Source organism: Mirounga angustirostris, unplaced genomic scaffold (genome assembly GCF_029215605.1).
Source record: "Mirounga angustirostris isolate CCGP_5_RB_7025 unplaced genomic scaffold, mMirAng1.0.hap1 SCAF_5, whole genome shotgun sequence".
Lineage (NCBI taxonomy): Eukaryota > Metazoa > Chordata > Mammalia > Carnivora > Phocidae > Mirounga > Mirounga angustirostris.
The window spans coordinates 107,224,495-107,244,904 of record NW_026991713.1 but is presented as its reverse complement, the minus strand read 5'-3'; the positions used below and the strand labels follow the sequence as shown (position 1 = coordinate 107,244,904).

The following is a 20,410-nucleotide window of genomic DNA, read 5'->3' as shown; positions in this document are numbered from 1 at the left end:
CATCTAACTTTGTGACTTGAAGGAAGTAGGTTTATAAGCTAATGTATCAAAAATTAAAAACAAAAACCAAGTTAAAAAGATGAAATAAGGCCAAAATATTTTTAAGTGTAGGGCGCCTGGGTGGCTCAGTTGGTTAAGCGACTGCCTTCGGCTCAGGTCATGATCCTGGAGTCCCGGGATCGAGTCCCTCATCAGGCTCCTTGCTCAGCGAGGAGTCTGCTTCTCCCTCTGACCCTCTCCCCCTCATGCTCTCTCTCTCTCTCAAATAAATAAATAAAATCTTTAAAAATATATATATTTTTTTAAGTGTATAAAAGCCATGCAAATGTTTGTTCAATATGATTCAATGTCATTCTCAGTTTTCAGAGTTCTCTCCAAGTCAAGAAAAACAGGTGTAACATATTCATTTCCCTCTCTACTCTATGTAACTTTGAGGCTGCTCAATAAAGATTTTGACATTACTTTGGTTTATATTTCTGGAATGGTTTGTGAACTCTAAAAATACCACATATCCAGGCTCAAAAATTTTCTCAACAGCACGTTCGGATTTTATAACTTTGAACACAAATTATAATATTCAAAGCAAGTGAAGACAGATCATATCCCTACATGTGGCACAGAAATAGATGAGACTAGGTTATTAACAACTCCAACTAGGTGAGCTTGGCAGTTGAAGTTAGCCTATTGTAGAAATGATGATAACCACCACTTACTAAAAGCACACAACTGTACTGCAATCAAATGAAGATCTTTTAATATGCAAAATAGAAGGGTGAAATTTATAGTTTCAGAGGCCTTTAACAGGAAATACAAATGTTGCTGTAGAATAGTCTAACATCTAAGTCTCAGCTGGATCTCCCTTGAAGCTAATGCCCCAGAAAATTAAACACAGCTATAGGTCTCTCACAGAGGAAACATGTGGTTTTAGGGAATGATCTCAGCTCATCCTTTGAGGTTTTTAGATGATTACTGTAACTCACTAACACCTATGACTGGCTCATAAATAACAAAAGATAGACAATGTTTTTCAATAGCCAACTGGTCAAACGCACTAGCTTAAAAATAAAATAGCCTACTCAAATTTGCCAATATGACTGGCTTTATCCAATAGAAAGCATAAAGGAGAAGCAGAGATTCAGAAGCCAAATGATTGAGAAAGGGATGAGGAAGCAAGCAAATAGGTAAACATAGACTGCAACTCTATAAACAATGAATGAATGAATGAATGAATGAATGAATGAATGAGCAAGCAAGCAGCTATTTTAGAGTACCATGAAGTAGGAGCCAATGGTAACTGCTAATACACTGTCAGCACAGCAACCGGCAAAGTTTTCTGACTCTGAATAAAACAAGAAGTATGCATTTTCTGCAAGTTCCTTGTGTCTGAATTAGCATTGGTGACTTCACACATGATAATGGGAATATGGTGTCTTGACCCGATGTATTCAAATGTACTTTAAACTAAGACTGGGGGTGGAGGACAATATGCCAAGGAACAATAGACAGGTACATTATTTGTATCAGAGCTTCTATTTAGAAAAGATATGTCCTATTCCAGTCTGGCATTGACAGAATAGGATCCAATATCCCAGCAGGTTGTTATAATAATTTTATTTAAAACTCAAAAAAACTCTTCTTAATGGACTTTCAATTGAAAATTATAAATTTGAGCAATCTAAGTATGAGAAGTAAAATATCACAAAACCAAATATGGTAAATGTTCCAGATTCTATTCTGCTATGATAGAAAAATTAGCCTAAAAGAAGACATCTCAAAATAACCATAATACTCTTATTTACCCTCTCTTAACAGGCAAACAAGCACACTTTTCTTTTTCCTTTTCAGTTCTAAAAAAAAAAAAAAAAAACCAAAAAACAAAAACAGACCCTGCCCTGAAATCAGTGAAGCAGCTTTAAATAAACACACAAATCTCCTGAAATAGGGAAAGGAATCCACCGTTACAAATATATTTCATCTTTTAAAAGTTCACAGGTGATTCTGATGCAGGGCCAAATGGGAGCCATTAAGCTGTACAGTAAGACAGTACGTTCCAGAACTCAGGAACAGTACCACTTGCTTCTTTGTTTTCTTTATCCTCCCCCTCATCCCATAGCTCACTCCATCTGGGACTTCTCACAGTGCTTTATACAATATAAGCACTTTACTCTTTATTAGTCATGAACTTATGTGAAACAATTATCAGTGGCTTTAAAAATATTCATTTCCTTGGTCAAATAAGTCTACTTCAGGAATCTGTTCTAAGAAAATAATCAGAGATGTCAACATAAATTAATATACAAGGGTATTTTCTGAAGGGTACTTCTAAAGGTTACTTATTAGAGCAAAAAAAAACCTGGCAAAGAATAAATGTCAAGCAACAGGAAAATCACCAAATAAAATGAATAAACACCAACTACAAAAAAAAATCAGTACATAAAAGAACATTATGCAAGCTATCTATATTTATGAGACATGGGAAAATGTTCTCAATATAAGACAAAATTAGGAAAAAAAAGTCAGGAAATTAAACTATACTCATTCGATGATTCCCCACTGGTAATAAGGACAGCCACCAGCTATACAGAACTATGCTCCAGAGTCCCACGTTCATACACTGAACTGTCAATATTACTCATCTACACAATTCCAAATTACTTACTTGCTTCTTTATACTTTTCATTACTTTATAAATGCAAAGAGCAAACAGTAGTATTATAAGAAAAAGACTATTTGAGGAATCTTAAAATATACTACAGAAATGTTTATATAAATATTTTTCTAAAGTTAGAAGAAAGATCTCATAACTCTTCTAATGAACAGAAAGAGAGATGACAAAGACATAATTAAGACAGCAACTCTTCCAAGAGCTTGTGTATATGAGGAGTACTGGAAAGGTACCAAACATGTCAAGCAACTAAATCAAAGAGAAACAATAAATCCAGGGTGTCAGAAATATTCTAAGGTATCTTTTTAAGAACTTTTAAAAATAGGGATGCCTGGGTGGCTCAGTCGGGTAAGCGTCTGCCTTCGGCTCAGGTCACGATTCCAGGGTCCTGGGATGGAGTCCCACGTCAGGCTCCCTGCTCATCGGAGAGTCGGCTTCTCCCTCTGCCTGCCACTCCCCTTGCTTGTGCACTCTTTCTCTCTCTGACACATAAATAAATTATTTGAAAAAAAAAAAAGAACTTTTAAAAATAAAAATTTACGAGATACTGATCCTAATACAACATGTTCTCTTATGACTTTCTTCCCTTTACCCTAACATCAAGATATGTTCTTAATGCTACCTTTGTTTTTATCTACCCGTGTAAATTTTATTTGGTGGGGCAGGGGAAGGGGAGTTGATGAAAGGGGCAGATAACTTAGAAAAGTAACAGCTCTTGGTCTTTGGGGGAAAGGAATAATGGCTTACAACCAGTGCACAATGAAATAATGCACAGACTTTATCCTTGAAACTTCATGGTTGGCTGATTCTGATAAGTGCCTCATTACATTGTTCTTGATGGAATGAATCAAATGCTCTCCACATACTAGTTAGACTTTATTTGCAGGGACAATGACTTAATAAGGATGACCAAAGAGGTGGCAAAATGATTTAAGTGTTCACACTGATTGAAATACTCTTTCCCAAGATGAAATATTAAGCACGTGTAAAATCTCAAATGAAAATACATTTTCTAGCAATATACTCTCCATACTAAATGCGAGCAAAATGTTCTCTAAGAGTTGAAAAAAGCAATTGGCTACAAAATGCGGGGCAACAGGAGTGAGTCAATGTTCCAAAGAACTTTTTTAAAGAGTCAAGACTCTGGGGCACCTGGGTGGCTCAGTCAGTTAAGCGTCTGCCTTCAGCTCAGGTCATGATCCCAGGGTCCTGGGATCGAGCCCCACATTGGGCTCCCTGCTCGGCAGGAAGCCTGCTTCTCCCTCTCCCACTCCCCCTGCTTGTGTTCCCTCTCTCGCTGTCTCTCTCTCTGTCAAATAAATAAATAAAATCTTTAAAAATAAATAAAGAAATAAATTAAAAAAATAAAGAGCCAAGACTCTCACAGGGGAAGGGAGGGAAAAATGAAACCAGACAAAACCAGAGAGGGACACAAACCATAAGAGACTCTTAATCTCAGGAAACAAACTGAGGGGTGGCCGGGTGATGGACATTGGGGACGGTATGTGCTATGGTGAGCACTGTGAATTGTGTAAGACTGATGAATCACAGACCTGTGCCCCTGAAACAAATAATACATGTTAATAAAAAAAAAAAAAAAAAAGCCAAGACTCTCGTCTATTCTACATCTCACTTCCAAATTAAAGAATGAAGAATTGTAAGAAATACAGAAGCCCATAGAACCCTTGGTCTCTCCAAGCTCTCATGTGGTTTAGTTGCACCAAAATCTGTCTACATCACCCTCTAAATTTAATAGTGGAATGACTACATTAACTGGGAAGACTCCACCTCTCATCTTGGTTTTGAGCCACAGGAGCGAGTTCAACATGGTAGGGTTCTAAGATACTTGAATGGAACTGCCTAGTTCAGAAATAAGAGATTTCAACTAATTGGTGACATTATTCCAAAACTGTTTGTTTTGCTTATCAACTTAGAAGAATAGAGGTCACTTAACTATGTTGATGAGTTATACTAGAATGTCAACTTAATTTTAACTATTAGAGATCAATGCATCACAAGACTATGAATCCTTAACTCCTTTATTTCAATGCATTTATACAGAAAACCTAAGCCACTACATACTCATAAAAATGTATAACATCTTGAAATTGCCCAGCATAGGCAAGCTCTCATGGCCTCAAGAGAAGTAAATCAAGTTAATACTGATCAGCAAGTATACTTGCCTCCAAGTACCCGTTCTGAATACTGAAAATACAGGAAGTCATTTTATAAATGAAAATAAGATAGCACTTAGTGCGATATACACATACAAAAAAGAAAATCTCTCAGATTTTAATACAAACAGCTTAAAATTTTGATAGCAAGCTTAGGAAATGGGTACTTGAAAAGTAAAGCCAAAGATAATTCAAAGGACAAAGTCATTACACATTACCCTTTATGTGTGTTGTATGCAAACATGATTTCATCTAAAGATGTAGAGGTAAATCAAGGTCTTTCCTATGAGGAAGTGTGGGCATTTGGCTACATTAAAAACTATTCCACATAGGAAAAAGCTTATTGAATGAATAACCATTTTTTCATTTTTTTAGAAGGTTTTTTTTTTTTAAAGATTTTATTTATTTGAGAAAGAGAATGAGATAGAGCATGAGAGGGTCCGAGGGAGAAAAAGACTCCCTGCTGAGCAGGGAGCCCGATGTGGGACTCGATCCAGGGACTCCAGGATCATGACCTGAGCCGAAGGCAGTCGCTTAACCAACTGAGCCACCCAGGCGCCCTTTTTAGAAGATTTTACTTATTTGAGAGAGAGAGAGGATGAGAAAGAGAGAGCATGAGAGGGGAGAGGTCAGAGGGAGAAGCAGACTCCCTGCCAAGATGGGAGCCCGATGCAGGACTAGATCCTGGGACTCCAGAATCATGACCTGAGCCAAAGGCAGTTGCTTAACCAACTGAACCACCCAGGTGCCCATGAATAACCATGTTTTGTTTTGTTTTGTTTTGTTTTGTTTTAAGATTTTATTTATTTATTTGACAGAGAGAGAGACAGCGAAAGAGGGAACACAAGCAGGGGGAGTGGGAGAGGGAGAAGCAGGCTTCCCACTGAGCAGGGAGCCAGACACGGGGCTGGATCCCAGGACCCTGGGATCATGACCTGAGCCGAAGGCAGACGCTTAACGACTGAGCCACCCAGGCACTCCTGAATAATCATTTTTAAAACAAAACTACATTCAAATTTGTCTCGCAACACTTATATTTGTAATGTGAAAAAAATGAAAATAGTATAAATGTCCAACAATAAGAGAATGATAAAGTGTATTTTACAATGAGATATTCTGCATCCATTAAAAATATTTTTCAGGGCAGTGCCTGGGTGACTCAGACTCTTGATTTTTGTTCAGATCATGATCTCAGGGGTTGTGAGACTGAGCCCCAAGTTGGGCTCCACACTGGGCGTAGAGCCTATTTAAGATTCCCTCTCTCCCCCTCGGCCCCCCGCCCCGATAAATATATATTTCCAATAAAATTCACACCGGGGGAAATCCCTATGATATGAAAAAAAAGGAGAAATAATAAGGATCCAAGTGTTGACACAGTATGACTCCAACTCTGTGTGGATATATATATGTGTGACAGTATGTGTATGTGCGTATGTGTGTGTATTCTTTATTATCTCAACACTAGGTGTTGCTAAATTTTAGCATTATAAATAATTTAATTTTGTATTGCACTAGTTTCCCAAATTTGTTACAATGATAGATACATGTTATTTAAAACAAACACTCAGTGAGGTGACTAATTGGCAGTGTGCACCACAGTCCTCTGGCAGCGTGCCCGCTCTGCCGCAGCTGGAAGGCCAAAGTCCATTTCCTAAATCTCCCCTATAGATAAGGATCTAGAAGCAAACAGCATTCTGCACATTTGCATACAAGAGCCTGACATTTAAATGACGGTTGTGGAAGAGGGAATTGTCCTGGGCTGTTGTGTTGTGAGGGGCAAGCCTGGCGATGGAGACGATCCAGTTTGCTGAGGCATTTCTGGCTTCAGTTCCTAGCTTCACAAGTGACAAGAGACAAGGTGAGCACACCTGGAGACAGGGTGGGCAGATGCAGGGGGAGGGATCAGGTGGGCAGATGCAGGGGGAGGGATCAGGTGGGCAGATGCAGGGGGAGGTGGGCAGATGCAGGGGGAGGGATCTCAGGTCACTTCTCTCCGGGAAGATGTGCAGTACTGCATTATTCAGAAAGTCCTTGAGGAGGTCCAGCCTACAGCCCGCTCTTCAAGCACTTCCAGTGATTTTCTGAGATTCCAATTCTAAGTATTAAGTTTGTGTTTATGTTTAAAATAGCTACTGTGGTTCTGTTTTGTGCAACTGACGGTGACTCACATACCCAGGATGTGGAAGGAATTAAAAAGAAAACCCTGATTACCTCAATGACTTCTGACCCACTATCCTTAAACCATGTGAAAATCTTTTTAATAATGCATTTTTTTTAACTGTCAACTCTACTTGTTTATACACTTCTAAATACCCATGTAAATTAAATCTATTCTGAACACAAATTAATTGTCATGAGGCTTATTCATAAACTGGATTCTGCTTCTTTGGATGGTTTACTTCATGATCAAGCATTCTAAAATTTCAAGTTAATCTCAATGAGAAGATACTCCAACTTGATTCCTCACCAAATACATAATGAAATATTTCAGAAAAGTAAGCCTAACAGTTAAACTCCTAATCCAAAAAATCAGAGACTACAGCACACTGTTTTTTCCTGGTAGATTCTTCCCAGTTAAGGTACTCTAGATGCTCTGTGTATTATTTTTCCTTAAATGAACTACTACAAAAGAGTGTTTGTAGAAATGCAACAAGTAAAAAAAAAATTAGAACAGGTACTTTCACATAAATGCAAAGGATAAATCAAATATTAAGCTATATTCACTTTAATATTAATATGTAATTATAGTTCAACATACACATGGTGCTCAATTACTGTCTGCATTGAAAAAAATATTAATTCATTCAATAGATGTTTACTGAGACTCTACAGATTCAGCAGTGAAAATGACAAACACAGCTTAAAGCTCATTGAGCAAAAGGTTAGAGGTATAACAGAATGGGATGATAAGGCTCGAAAAAATAGAATAAAGTTTATTTTTTTAGACTAAATAAATTAGGTCATGGACTGAAATAAATTAGCTCAAAGAAGAAAATGTTATTAAGACTAGGAAGTACACGTCCTTTCTCTAAGAAGAAAAAATTGTCAATAGGGTAGTTAGACTATGGATTCTACTTTCATCCTTAGAAGTCCATAATGCTATAATTTCTTTAATGTACCTCATGAACCAATAGGAATATCTGCCAATACATGTGTAAAATACCTTTGCAAGGACATGCAAAAGGCTAATAAGGGGATTACCCCTGAAGAGAAATAGGGTGACTAGGACACAAAGTAGGAAAGGGACTTTACATGTACACGTTTCATGTCAAAAGATTTCATTTTTAATCATAAATATATTATCTATTCAAAAAATGGATACATAAGTAAATCTATTAGCATGAATTTTATCATAAAATGCAAGGGCAATATAAAATAAGAAGTCATCTAAACTTTGATGCAGAAGTTGATACGCACACACACAAAGGGCCACAGTGAAGATGGGCTAGAAGCAAAGGATCCAGTCAGCAGCTGACATTCATCATTGATACTAAGAAGACACAGAATAGAAATGGTTACCTTCCTGTCACAGGTTTTAGGGCTCCCAGCAGTGTTTTGCTTAAGGAAGCCAGCTGTTGTTGACCAGCGTGTGGGGTTTTTCCGTGAAGGCTCTTCAGAAGAAAAATTATTATCACTAATGGAAGTTGAAAGGCCAATTAAAGCTGGGTCACTGCTTCGTCGGACATGAAGAGGCATATCTATAAATACAAAAAAGCATTATATTTTTTAAAAGGTAACTAATGTCTGAAAACTACGTGTTAGGATAAAGGTAGTGAAATCCAAAAGATTAGAGTAACATTTAGGTGACAGTGGGTCACCATTCTAAATAGAAATTCCATTAGTTCCTTTAAAACACTTTACGGCAAAAGAAATGTAGTATGTATGGGATAACCTGCTCTGGAGTCAGACTGCCCAGGCTCGTATTTGTGCTTCACCAATTTGGTATCTGTCTGGTTCTGGGCAAGTCGCCTAACTAGACACTCTGCTTCTAGTCTCTTCCTACACAATAAAACCATCCTTCTTCCATAAGGGTATCTTGAGGACTAAATGAGATGAAGTGCTTAAAACAGTACCTGACACTCGTGCATACTCAATACACAGGGGCGCCTGAGTGGCGCAGCTGATTCAGCGTTGGGCTCTTGGTTTGGGCTCAAGTTGTGATCTCAGGATTGTGAGATCAAGCCCCACTCTGCTGAGCGAGGAGTCAGCTTGAGAGTCTCTCTCCCTCTCTCCCTCTGTCCCTCTTGCTCATGCACGCACTCTCTCTCTCAAATAAATACATAAATCTTTTAAAAGATATATATCATACATATTCTAAAGTAGAAATAATGATGTGAGCCATGGAACAAATTTTATCTAACTTTTAACCATATCGGGATTAAAAATACACAATCTAAACTTCTTGGCTCATCTATTAAGGAATTCTGTTAAATAAGATAATTACCTTGTTCAAAGAAGTACTATCAGAAAATATAGAGCACAAACACATTTCTTATCCTTAAGATAATGGAAATCTTGAAAGTAATATGCAGGTATCTGGCATATACTCATATACACAATTACATGAAAGACAATGTTTCAGCAACTGTATTCGCATAAAAGAGGGGTCTGTTTGCAACTGCTATAACACAATCATTAACAAACTCAGGTTAATATTTGTATCAAGAGCACTGAGCACACCTTAGCAGATACAATCATTGGTATAGCAGAGAAGGAACAGAACTATAAAACCAGATAAGAACAAAAGCACATGAGTCTGTAACACTGGGAATCAAAACCAAAAACTCCACTTACCAACTGAGCAAAATCACTCAAAAACATTAAATATAAGATGAAAAATTTAAATTATGTTAAAAAATAAATAATGTTAGAGACGATCTGTTTTCAAAAACTAGAATGCAAGGTAAATATTTCTAAAAAGTCTCTAAAAAGGGTGCCTGGGTGGCTCAGTCGGTTAAGTGTCTGACTCTTGGTTTTGGCTCAGGTCATGATCTCAGGGTCTTAAGACTAAGCCCCATGTGGGCTCTCATTCCCTCTCCCTCTGCCCCTTCCCCCACCTCTCATCCTCTCAAATAAATAAATAGTTTCTGACAAAACAGCTTCAGTGGTGGAATAAACTTGTGATTTACACTATGAAAAACATTTTTGGAACACTGATGAACTGATTAATGGTTTGGCTATACAGATCCTAAAGGATGGATGCTCAACTAAAAACAGACTCTACATACTGAGGGTGATATTTAAACCACTGTCAATCCAATAATCTCAAAGATGTTAAAGCAAATTAGAAATGATCAGAGGAAACAGAAGCATATGAATAAAATATTGCTTTTAACATGTGCTTCTATATCATGAGGATTTGATAATAAGAGAGCCTGGGTAACATTACCAGAAAAAAATATGCTGAACATTTAATTTAATACTGTTAGTAGTTACCTTAATTTGCTGGGAGAAACACACACATGAAAATTATAGAGAATAATTTCCAACTTTTAAGTGGTAAATAAAAAACTTGTGATGGCCCTTACTGCTTATACATTGCACCCAAAAATAAAACACACCAAGAATTATATAGTCATTCTCAAAACAAGTTCACAAAAATATACATCTACGAATCTATGTGTATTAACACTACAATGCTCTTACTATAAAAAAGACTTCCCTCCCAAATAACAAAACTGTTCCCAGATTCATCACATCAAAAATGTTAGCAGAAAAGCAAAAAGAGGAGGGGGAAGAATAAAACAGTTCTGGCCAATTATAGTACTGCTTCTTGGATATGAGTTCTGTTGCTTTCCAGTTACTGGGTTGTTGATTATTTAGTTGTTAAGGAACTCTGCACACCTCAACTTCTGTGTACACGCATGCCTGCACGTGAGCACCTTATGTGTCCATCTGTGTGTAAATCTAAAAGAAGCACTACTCAGCAGAGATGGTCTTTAAAAATGGAACAGAAGGAATGGCCACAATAAAACAATCACATAAAAGTACATTTCCACCCCAAAATAAATTCAGGAACTATATAATCTCATTGAATTTGCTTAGACAAAAGAAAAGAGCTTCTTATGCTTGCTTTTGAAAATTTTTCCCAGAAGAAATAAATTGCATATAAGGATGCATCTTCTGATGGGACATGATCACTGTGTTAATCTATTAGTCTGAAAAAGACAAAAATAATTAGCCTTTCACCTCTTGCATCTGTAACTCATGAAACTGCAGGTGTGTGGGGGGGAAGCGGGGGCTAGAAAGCAGATAAGGTACAGCGAGGACTGCAGACCCTGCGGGTAGAGCCTTCTGGGTAGATGTGGGGCACTGCACTGGGGCAGCACATATAGGACCTGTGGTGTGACAGATGTCCCAGGAGACGCGCTATCAGCCAGCCCTTCCTGTCAGTTCTTTGCACATTACACTTTCCGTTTTCATTTCCTTCCGTTTTCATTTTAGTGATGCCCATAAAAGGAAATAATATAGTCTGGATCTTTTGCTTCTACTACCTAGTAACCAAGTACCCTGATGCAATTTCAAAGCCCCATATTTACATTTCTGTTCACGGTCATATGCAGGAAGGTGATCTGAGTCCCAGGCCAATGAGAAAACTCAATTTCAAATGTAAACAATGTGTTCTTCATAAAAGAATGCCAAATGATACCATAATGATCTTCAAATCAAGGTTTTCTTGCAGTTCAATGCGCTGAAAGAACTGAATCCTAGTGCACACCAGCAGCATCACTAGGTCCAAATGCAAAGCCCCCAGGCCACACAGCATTGGTCTACATTCATGGTGCCTGTGATTCAGACTCAGCAACACACTGATGGTGTGAGATTTGCATTTGTATTGGTTTATAATTTCTTCTTGGTTTTATGGCTGCATGAAAACTATAAGACATTTTTATCCAGTTTATACACACATCTAAGTAACCTTGGATTAGAACCATTGATTTAACTTGCAGTGATCTGAGTCTTTTTTTTTAAATGAGGCTCTACATTAATCACAACAGAGGAACATGTGACTCACCTCACAGATGAGTAAGCTGAGGCTCAGCGAGATGACAGGAGGAGCTCAGGAACAATTTCCTGGCGCCTGGGTCAGTGCTGACTCACTACCCAAATCATGAAATCCATTTCTAGCTACTTGGAGATAAAAATGTGAGTCTCAATTTTGTAAAAGGAAAAATGTTTGTTGTTTTCTAAGTAGGATTATATATACTGAAAAATCATACACTGATTTTTAACAAATAGCAACATATGATTTTGGAGAGTTAAAGAAGTATTAATGTTAGTTATGCATATAGATTGAAACAACAGCCATCCCAATATCAGAAGTGTTAAAGAAAGAAAAACCTCCTGGTTAAGTATAAGTACGATGTATAAGATAATGAAGTACACCCCAAAGGAGACCAGCCTAGACCAGTGCTTGTCAAATTTTGATCTCAGGACTCTTTCACTCTAAAATTTACTGAGGGCCTCAAAGAGCTTTTGTTTATGTGGGTTATAGCTAGGGACGTTTACCATATTAGAAGTGGAAATGAAAACAATTTAAATATTTATTCCTTAATTCATTTTTAACTTAACAATAATAAACCCATTTACATGTTAACGTAAACAACAGAATTTTAGAAAATTCTATTTTATAAAACAAAGTTTATTTAGTGGAAGAGTAGCATTTACATTTTGTTTGATAGATGACATCTGGATTCTCATCCCTGCTTCTGATTTCAATGTGCTGCAACATGACAAGCATACAAAGAAAAAAAGAACTCCACAAATACTTAGCCGGAATAGTATTTTAATAATCTTTCCAAAACTGTAGATACTCTTCTTTGATACCACACCAAAACTTGACAAATGAGAGTTTCTCAAAGGTTAGCTGCAATATGGAATGTAAACTTCTCATTCTTTGTACATTAAAATCTACTTGTCTGTCTTACTTTGGATCTTTTACTCATCAAAAAATTCTGTAACATTAGCTATTTGGAACATATTATTGGCTTATATCACTCTTAAAAAGGTTGATATATTTCTTCATATCAGAAAATCACATAATGTGAATATCACTACCCATTTCATGAGAAGAGTCATTAAGTGGTGGGAGGACTTGTGTTTTCCAAAATCTAATTTTCACTAGAAGGCTTGCATGTTTTCTTTGGCAATAAATACTGTCCGGTATTTGCCATGTAGCGACAGGCTCACTTCATTCATTTTCTAGAAACTCTGCCAGACATCAAAGTCTGAAGAACCACAGTTTTCTGTCCTTTTTCAAAAAAATAAAAAGAGAAAAAAGAAAGAAAAAAGAAAACACGGTGTTCCACTAAAAAAAAGGGCTGGCTCCTCTTACAACGCCCACCATCACATAGAAGTTTTTCTCAAGACAACCACTGATCTTCAATATGTACAAATACTTTACGCCTACCTACCATTTTAATCACACAAAATATTAAACTGGATACTCAAAGGCCAGTATTTAGTAAAAGCAATCATTTTTGCCTCTTTATCAAGGACAGCAGATGGAAATGGCTTGTGTTTTAAAGTGTGAGGGTGTTGGGTAAAAAATACATCTGGTGCCAATGTCCTGATTTGTGCCAAGGGGCCTGCATTTTACCTATCAGTGCCTGAGCACCACTGGTGCAGAAGATCAACCCAGTGAAAAACACAACACAGATTTTGGTAATACTCTGAAAAACAGTCTTGCCCTAACAGCCTCCTTGCAATGATCTGAGTGTTTCCCAAGATGCCCAGGACCACACATTAAGAACAGGACAGCGGGCAGCCTCGTGTGTCTGTGCCCTCTCCAGGCCTCAGCCTCCTCAGCTATAAGACCAGAGGTGGCACTAATGGGGTCTGAAATTTTTTGATGCTAAAAAAAAATGTGTGATTCCTTATATGTTCATACACTATACCAATGACCCCCTACCAAACCTCATCCTAACAGAACTTATAATGATTTATAAAAAATGAACTAGAAAAAATACAAACGTGTTTCAGAGCAGTATCAAAAGCCATTGTCAGGGGCCTCTAAACAGGTTAAAGTATTACAAGCAACACAGGAGAAGGAAAATACCCAAGTTATAGGGAATGGTGTAGAAGCAGCCACAAACGGCATGTGGTCTTTTGACAAGTTGAACCAGACTTTAAAGGAGATCACTATAAACATCTGGCCTTATCAACAGAAACACAACTGCCTGGTTCATCTGACAGGTTTCCCACCTTTTACAGTCCTGATAAAACATATGTTGTAAAAAGAATACAATTTTGTCTTTGCCTAAGAGGAATATAATATAAATACAGCCTTTTCTTCCATGCTTTGCCCATGGCCTATTTCAGCATTCTAATGACCTGATGTAATCTGTGTTCTTTACAGTAATTAGAAATAATAGAAGCCTCTTGTTTAAGGTAATTTGGTCATTATTATTACAATTCCTCATCCTCAATTTTAGGAAAATCAATGCATTTAAAAACACGTGAATAAAACTTTCCCCGTAATCTTGTGATTTATTTAATATATAGATTTTCCAAGTACATCCTCTGAAATATTAAAAAGAAAATTCAAAGACGAGGATCTTCAATAATTAAGCTGCTGGATGGAACACACGGGGACTGGTGCGATGTCACTGGGTCCAGGATGATAGTGGAGACCGTTTGATGTGTGCATTCCTTTGAAGAGTGGATAAAACAGCAATAAACCCTCATCACAAGATTTCAAATTCTCTGTCACTAATGCACTGTAAATATTGATTTGCTTTCTAGGTAAGGTGCCTTTTAAATAAGTGGAAAATGGCAAACCTAATAATGAATTAGAGCAAATACTAAAAGGGCAGATATATACATTTTTAACTGTTAAATATCATACCCCTACCTACTCTTAATCAGCTTTCCCATTTGCTTCTTTCATTCTTCTAGTGACTTCTAAATTATTTAACCACTACTTCTAAATTATTTAACCACTCAAGGCAATGAATAAAGCTTTTCCAAGAAGACAGGCATAAGCCGTCGAGGTATTTAATCAAATCTAAAAATAATATGCAGTTACATGTGTTCTATTAGAACTTACGATGCAAACAGCATAATTACTCTTGATGCAAAATGAAGACGGTCTCCCTGATCTTCAGGGCAATTACACATTTTCTAAAGACACGTCTCACAGTGAGAAGAACCAAGTTATTAACACATGTCACGGGGATAAAAACCTGTCACCAATATTGCAAAGTTGACCTTCCAATATATTTTGCCCTTTTTATAAAGGTGCTTCTCAGTATTTCACTGACTGAGGTGAAATCCTTGGAAGAAATGTGTGGAAGGCAAGGCACAAAATAAGCTCTAAAAAACACTGAATAACTCACAAGAATATAAAATGAGTCTTATCACCCTGCTATTAACTATCTGTTCATGCAGTAAATAAAGAATACTAGAGCTGGAAGGTGCCCTAGAAACAAACTGAAATATTACATTCACAGATGAGTGTACTGAGGCCCAGGGAGGTAGTTTCAGGGCCGGGTCAAAGGTCACCCTGCTCCTGGGTGACCCAGCTGTACCTGGAGTACTTGTTAACTGACTCCCTGTTCTCTGCAATTTGGCTATAACCACACTGCTCTCCCAGGAGAACTGAGGCGTGTCAAATCCACAATATGCTTAACACTTCACTAGAGAGAACAAGTGATTTGGGGGGGAGGTTGAGTTTAAAACACATTTCTATAGATAACAGCATGTTTTCAATGGTCCCACTGAATCTTAGATACATATAAGAAAGGAAAAGAAAGTCAATGTCATATGAATGTTTCCAAAGAAAAACCAAGAATTTTTCTGAGGCACACTTGAATTCGTAATATCAGAATTCTCATTCAGAAACTGGTAATATAACCACTCTGATTAAAAACCCTCCAAATACTCACAGGAGTACAAATGGGGAAATCTGAATTAAATAGGTGGGTCGTATCAATGTTAATATTGGTGTGATGTAATACTACAGTTCTTCAAAATCTTACCATTGAGGGAAATATACAAAGAATTTCTCTGTATTACTTCTTACAACTGCATGTGATTCTGCAATTATCTGAACTAAATAATAAATAAATAAATAAGCAAATAAATAAATAAATAAGCAAGCAAGCAAGCAAGCCAGCCAGCCAGCCAGCCAGCCAGCCCTCCCAAGAGTTAAACAGAAAATCCCAGCAGAGATGGGATGGGTCTTACTGTCAAGGCCTGCAGCAATCAGGACTTCAGTAATCTTCCAAACACTACTTCCTATAATACTCTTCTCAGGGCCCAGGGCTCAGCCGCCACACACGCCCCGTGCGCCCCATGGACCATCCACAGTGTCAGCTCCTCCAACAAGCTCAGCAGTGTGACACCGCTGTGCCTCACCAATGCCAATGACTTAAGACTGCCCAGCATCTGCTCTCCATCCCAACCACGTCCCCTACACTGTTCAGTGTCCTAATTCCTCAAATCCATCACATCCAGCATCGGTGTCCCAGCAGCAAACAGGTGGCTGATTCAGAAAGGGGTCATTGAGGAAAATCCAAAGGAAGGACTGTTTACAAATATATGGCAGAATTAAGGAAAAGCAGCAAGGGATCAAGTGTTCATGAGGCTTTTACCACCCCAAGGCAAGGGGAGCTGTGGCTTTCACTGCAGGGACACAGCTCCCAGCCACCCACAGCTGGGCAGGGAAGGAGCCCCGGCATAAGCCTGTCCACTCCCCTCCCGTGCTCCATCAGTGCCCTGCAGGTGTGCCCCCCGCCTGCCCAGGCACAAGCCGAGAGTGCAGAGCCTGACCGACGCAACAGGAGCGGTTGGCTCGTACCCCGTCAGCCAGTATGGGCAGAGGAGCACAGGAAAGCTAGGTAGCCTGGGATGCTGGTGGAATTCCTCTGCCCACCTTCTCCCACTGCACTTTGTTTCCACCTCTAACTGCATCAGCCAGCTACTTAACCAGAGGATAAGCACGTACCCCACTCACTGTCACTGCCCTTCTGCCCTTCCTTTAACACACACATGCACACACACACCCCCAAAGCAGGAACTACAATTTTTTAAAGTTGGTTAAAATACATCAGTCAGGAACAGAAAACTTCCCAACGGTTAAAGATGCAATCCGGGGGTTCCTTATTTGTCGTCTCTGAGGGTAAGGAACAACAGTGAGGGTCTGGAAGAAACAGGCGTCAGAGGTCAAAAGCCTTTCACCTTTACTTTCTGCTTCCTGAAGGAGAGGATAGGGCCTAGCCAGTGGTAAATAACCAGCAGCTTATAAAAATATGCATTGGCTACTGAATCCTGTATATGAAAACTTAGTGTCCCCAAATCCTTTGCTAAGGCAGTTACAGCTCAGGGAAAATGGTTAGTTATGCCAGAACCCTGAGCACCTGCCAAGAGCCCATCGGGGAGTGTTCAGGCCAGCCCAAAGAGCAGAGGAAGCAAAGTTTCATAGGGTGATCCTTTCCCTTTTATCTAATTTTGGTGTCCCTTTTTTGTTTTGCTATGGCGGGTGTAATGTCTGGCTACTTCAATCAACAAACGTGTGAGCATCTATGAGATACTACTATTCTAGAGTTTCTAAAAAATAATGACTATGGAGCCAAGGGTTTTTTGAGAGTCATTTATTGTGGAAAAATCACTCCAAGTGAATCTCACTCTGAACATTCAAAAGGGAACAAATACTCTGACAGACTACCACCTGCCCAGTAATAAAAAGATGTTATTAAGAGGAAGAAAGTAAAGGTAAGAAGAGTGATATATACAACACAGTGCCCAGATGAAAATAACCACAGGGGTGTACAAACTATTTGAACAGCTGACACCAAAGGCTTTCTTTGGGAGAATATTGTGGAAAAAAAATTTTGGCTTCTTTTTGCACTTTCAGAAAAATACCTCAATGAGCAATGAGGGGAATGGAGTTGAGAACATGAGAATGAGCTAGAAACAATGAGAGACAGAAAAAGACAGAGAACAACAGCATGCACCCAGGAGCATGCAAGCAGGCCAGAGCTAGCTAAGTTGTTTTCCTTCAAACATGAACAAAATATTCAGAGATGGTAACAAAAGAAAAAGGGGGAACAGGGCGGGGGGGTGGGGCTTCTAGATTATTGTTACAAGGTTTTCCCTCCCAGTAGTGTGTTGAGTAGTATTTCCATTGGTCCAAATAGCCCCAACTAAAGGTTGAGATCCATGAGGGATCTTGATAAGCAATCTTTTAGAAAGAAGATCTGGCTGCTTCATCTCTCAATTTTTCTTTAACTCACTATTATTAGCTTCCTCCCCACTGGTCCACTAATACAGCTTTTGACGAAGAGTACCATAAACCTCCTCTTCTTTATCAACACCTCCCTAGGGGGTCTCACGGTGTGCAGCACAGAGCTGGCCTCTGCCCTTTGGACTCTATAGTGCTGTGGAGAAGGCAAATTACCCAGCCCTTTATGGAGTGCTCGTGGTGCTTCGGGAGAAGAACAGAGCACTACCAAAACACCTAAGAGGGGCACCTTTTCTAAGAACATCAGCAAAGACTTCAGGAGAGAAGGGACAGCTACATTTTCCCTGTTGTCCTTTTAGATTCTCTTTGTGTCTCCTCTCTTAGAAAGCCTCTGACTGATTCTTCGTGTTTCTTTTATGGCCTGACTGTTCCTATCCTGGCACTTGCCACACTGTCAATCAAAAGTTTTAGGATCTGCCTCCCGTTTAGTACACAGTTCCCAGAGAACAATATTGCCCTTCTCACTGTTACAACCCTTAACAAACATTTGCTGAATCAACAAAGACTTGAATGAAGAGGACATCAAAGCTGAAGTTTTTGGTCTGTCGGTTTGGAGTTTTGTTTTGGAGTGGTGATGCTGATGTTTGGCCAGTGGGATAAAGAGGAAAAAAGAAGACATGTAGTCAGAGAAAACTGCAGAGGCAAAGGCCAAACACCAAAATTCTAGAGAATTAAAAAGACTGGAAAAAAAATCAGTATGGCTAAAGTGTAGAGTTAAAGATGTGATATGGGAAAGATAAAGCAAGGGAGGGAGACCTGGATGAACCAACGTAGGGACCTCATTAATTTTAGAGATTCTACCCCTACTTCCCAGCCCAGCAAAAGGCATTTAGGAAATGTCTGTTAAACTGTTACTGTATCTCTAATCTTTTCACTTTGATTGTCTTAAGTATTATAAGGGCAATCTTTTTAGCAAAGAAGAAACAAATATTGGATGGCCAGAGAAGACAAAAAAAAAGGGCGGGGGGGTTTGCTCAAAAAGTCCAAAGAATTGCTGCTTCACATATTGGTAAAGAATACTGTAGCTAGAAATCCCAACGACATTTTAGGGTTTTTCTTTTTTTTGTTTTTTACTATTAACTTTGAACTATTATCCTTTGTGCAGTGTTTATTCACCTATGAGAATATGTGAGTACAAGCAAATCTAAATTAATTCTTCACATATAATTTTATATGTATATCTGTATCAAATCCCTCATATCACTTTCACATTAGCAATCCAGGTCAACAATCATGTAATTAAATTTTGAAATTATCAACTTCATCTGACAAGTAATTTATCTTTCAAAAATGGATGTTGATTATTGATTGCACTGAAGGTTGTCTCTAAATGCCCTTCTCCTTGGACATTTGTCTTCTATTATTTTATTAAGGATTCAAGTATCTCAAGAACTGTCAAGTTAACTTTTGATAAGCATTATTCTCCCATTCCTTTATTATTATAAACTTTATCCCACAATACTATACAAAAGTGTCATATTTTCCCCCTCACAGGGGACTAGAGATTCACTAATTTCATTAGCCTGCTTTCTGTTACTTAAGAATGTACACTGGACGCTCCCCACCTTACTGTATTTTTGTACTTACTTCACTAGCACATTAACCATCTTCAACTACCTCACAAAGACAATCCTTTTCTTAATTCCCAGGCATTAAACCTCCACTAGGGTCTCTACGCTTAATTTTGGCCATTTTGAACTTGAATCTTCATGGTACCAAAAAATATTATATAAGCATGTACCAAAAGTCATTCATTCAAGACAAGGATCTCTTGAGCTCCTCCCTCCTATGTGGTAGGCATTTTTCTAGTTGCTGGCAGCAAATAAACCGTCAACGATGTGACATTTCATGGTAAGAGAGGAGCAATGGGTCAATAAGTACAGATGATGTCACAAGGCAATCAGTGATATGAAGACAAATGAAACAGAGCAAAGGATTAGGGGCTGTTGGAGGTTGAAGCAATGCTATTTGATACTGGGGTGTATGACAGAAACACTTCAAAAGTATTCAAACAGCTCATTATCCACTTTTCTGTCTTGAGTGTTCCAGTTTCACATTAATTCCTTACCACAGAGCCTTGTACATACTTGTTATTAATAAAGCCATTTGGCACCAACTGGTTGCTCCAAGGCTGCAATAAGACGTCATGGTTCTGGAACATATGGCTACATGTCTGTTTATATTACCTTCAAAGTGCAGAGATCTTTCACAGCTAATCTAATCCATTCAAGGAAAGAGTAATGTAAAAGTAAATACGTCCTGATCATTTATAATAAACCAATTAAGCTTGTAACCACTAACATATATTGAGCTTTTACTAGGGGTCAT

At 38.3% G+C, this 20,410-nt stretch overlaps 1 protein-coding gene across 23 annotated transcripts in view; it reads right to left on the bottom strand.

The window, feature by feature from the left end:
- Nucleotides 1-20,410, bottom strand: part of PARD3 (par-3 family cell polarity regulator) — a 665,712-nt gene that overhangs the window by 341,065 nt on the left and 304,237 nt on the right. For all 23 annotated transcript variants that reach the window (XR_010411651.1, XM_045874201.3, XM_045874191.3 and 20 more), the window contains exon 4: nt 8,359-8,537. Coding sequence is in view for 22 of the 23 variants with exons in the window: in XM_045874201.3 (XP_045730157.1) it covers nt 8,359-8,537 (179 nt within the window). In the remaining variant the exon portion in view is untranslated. The remainder of the gene's footprint in view (nt 1-8,358; nt 8,538-20,410) is intronic.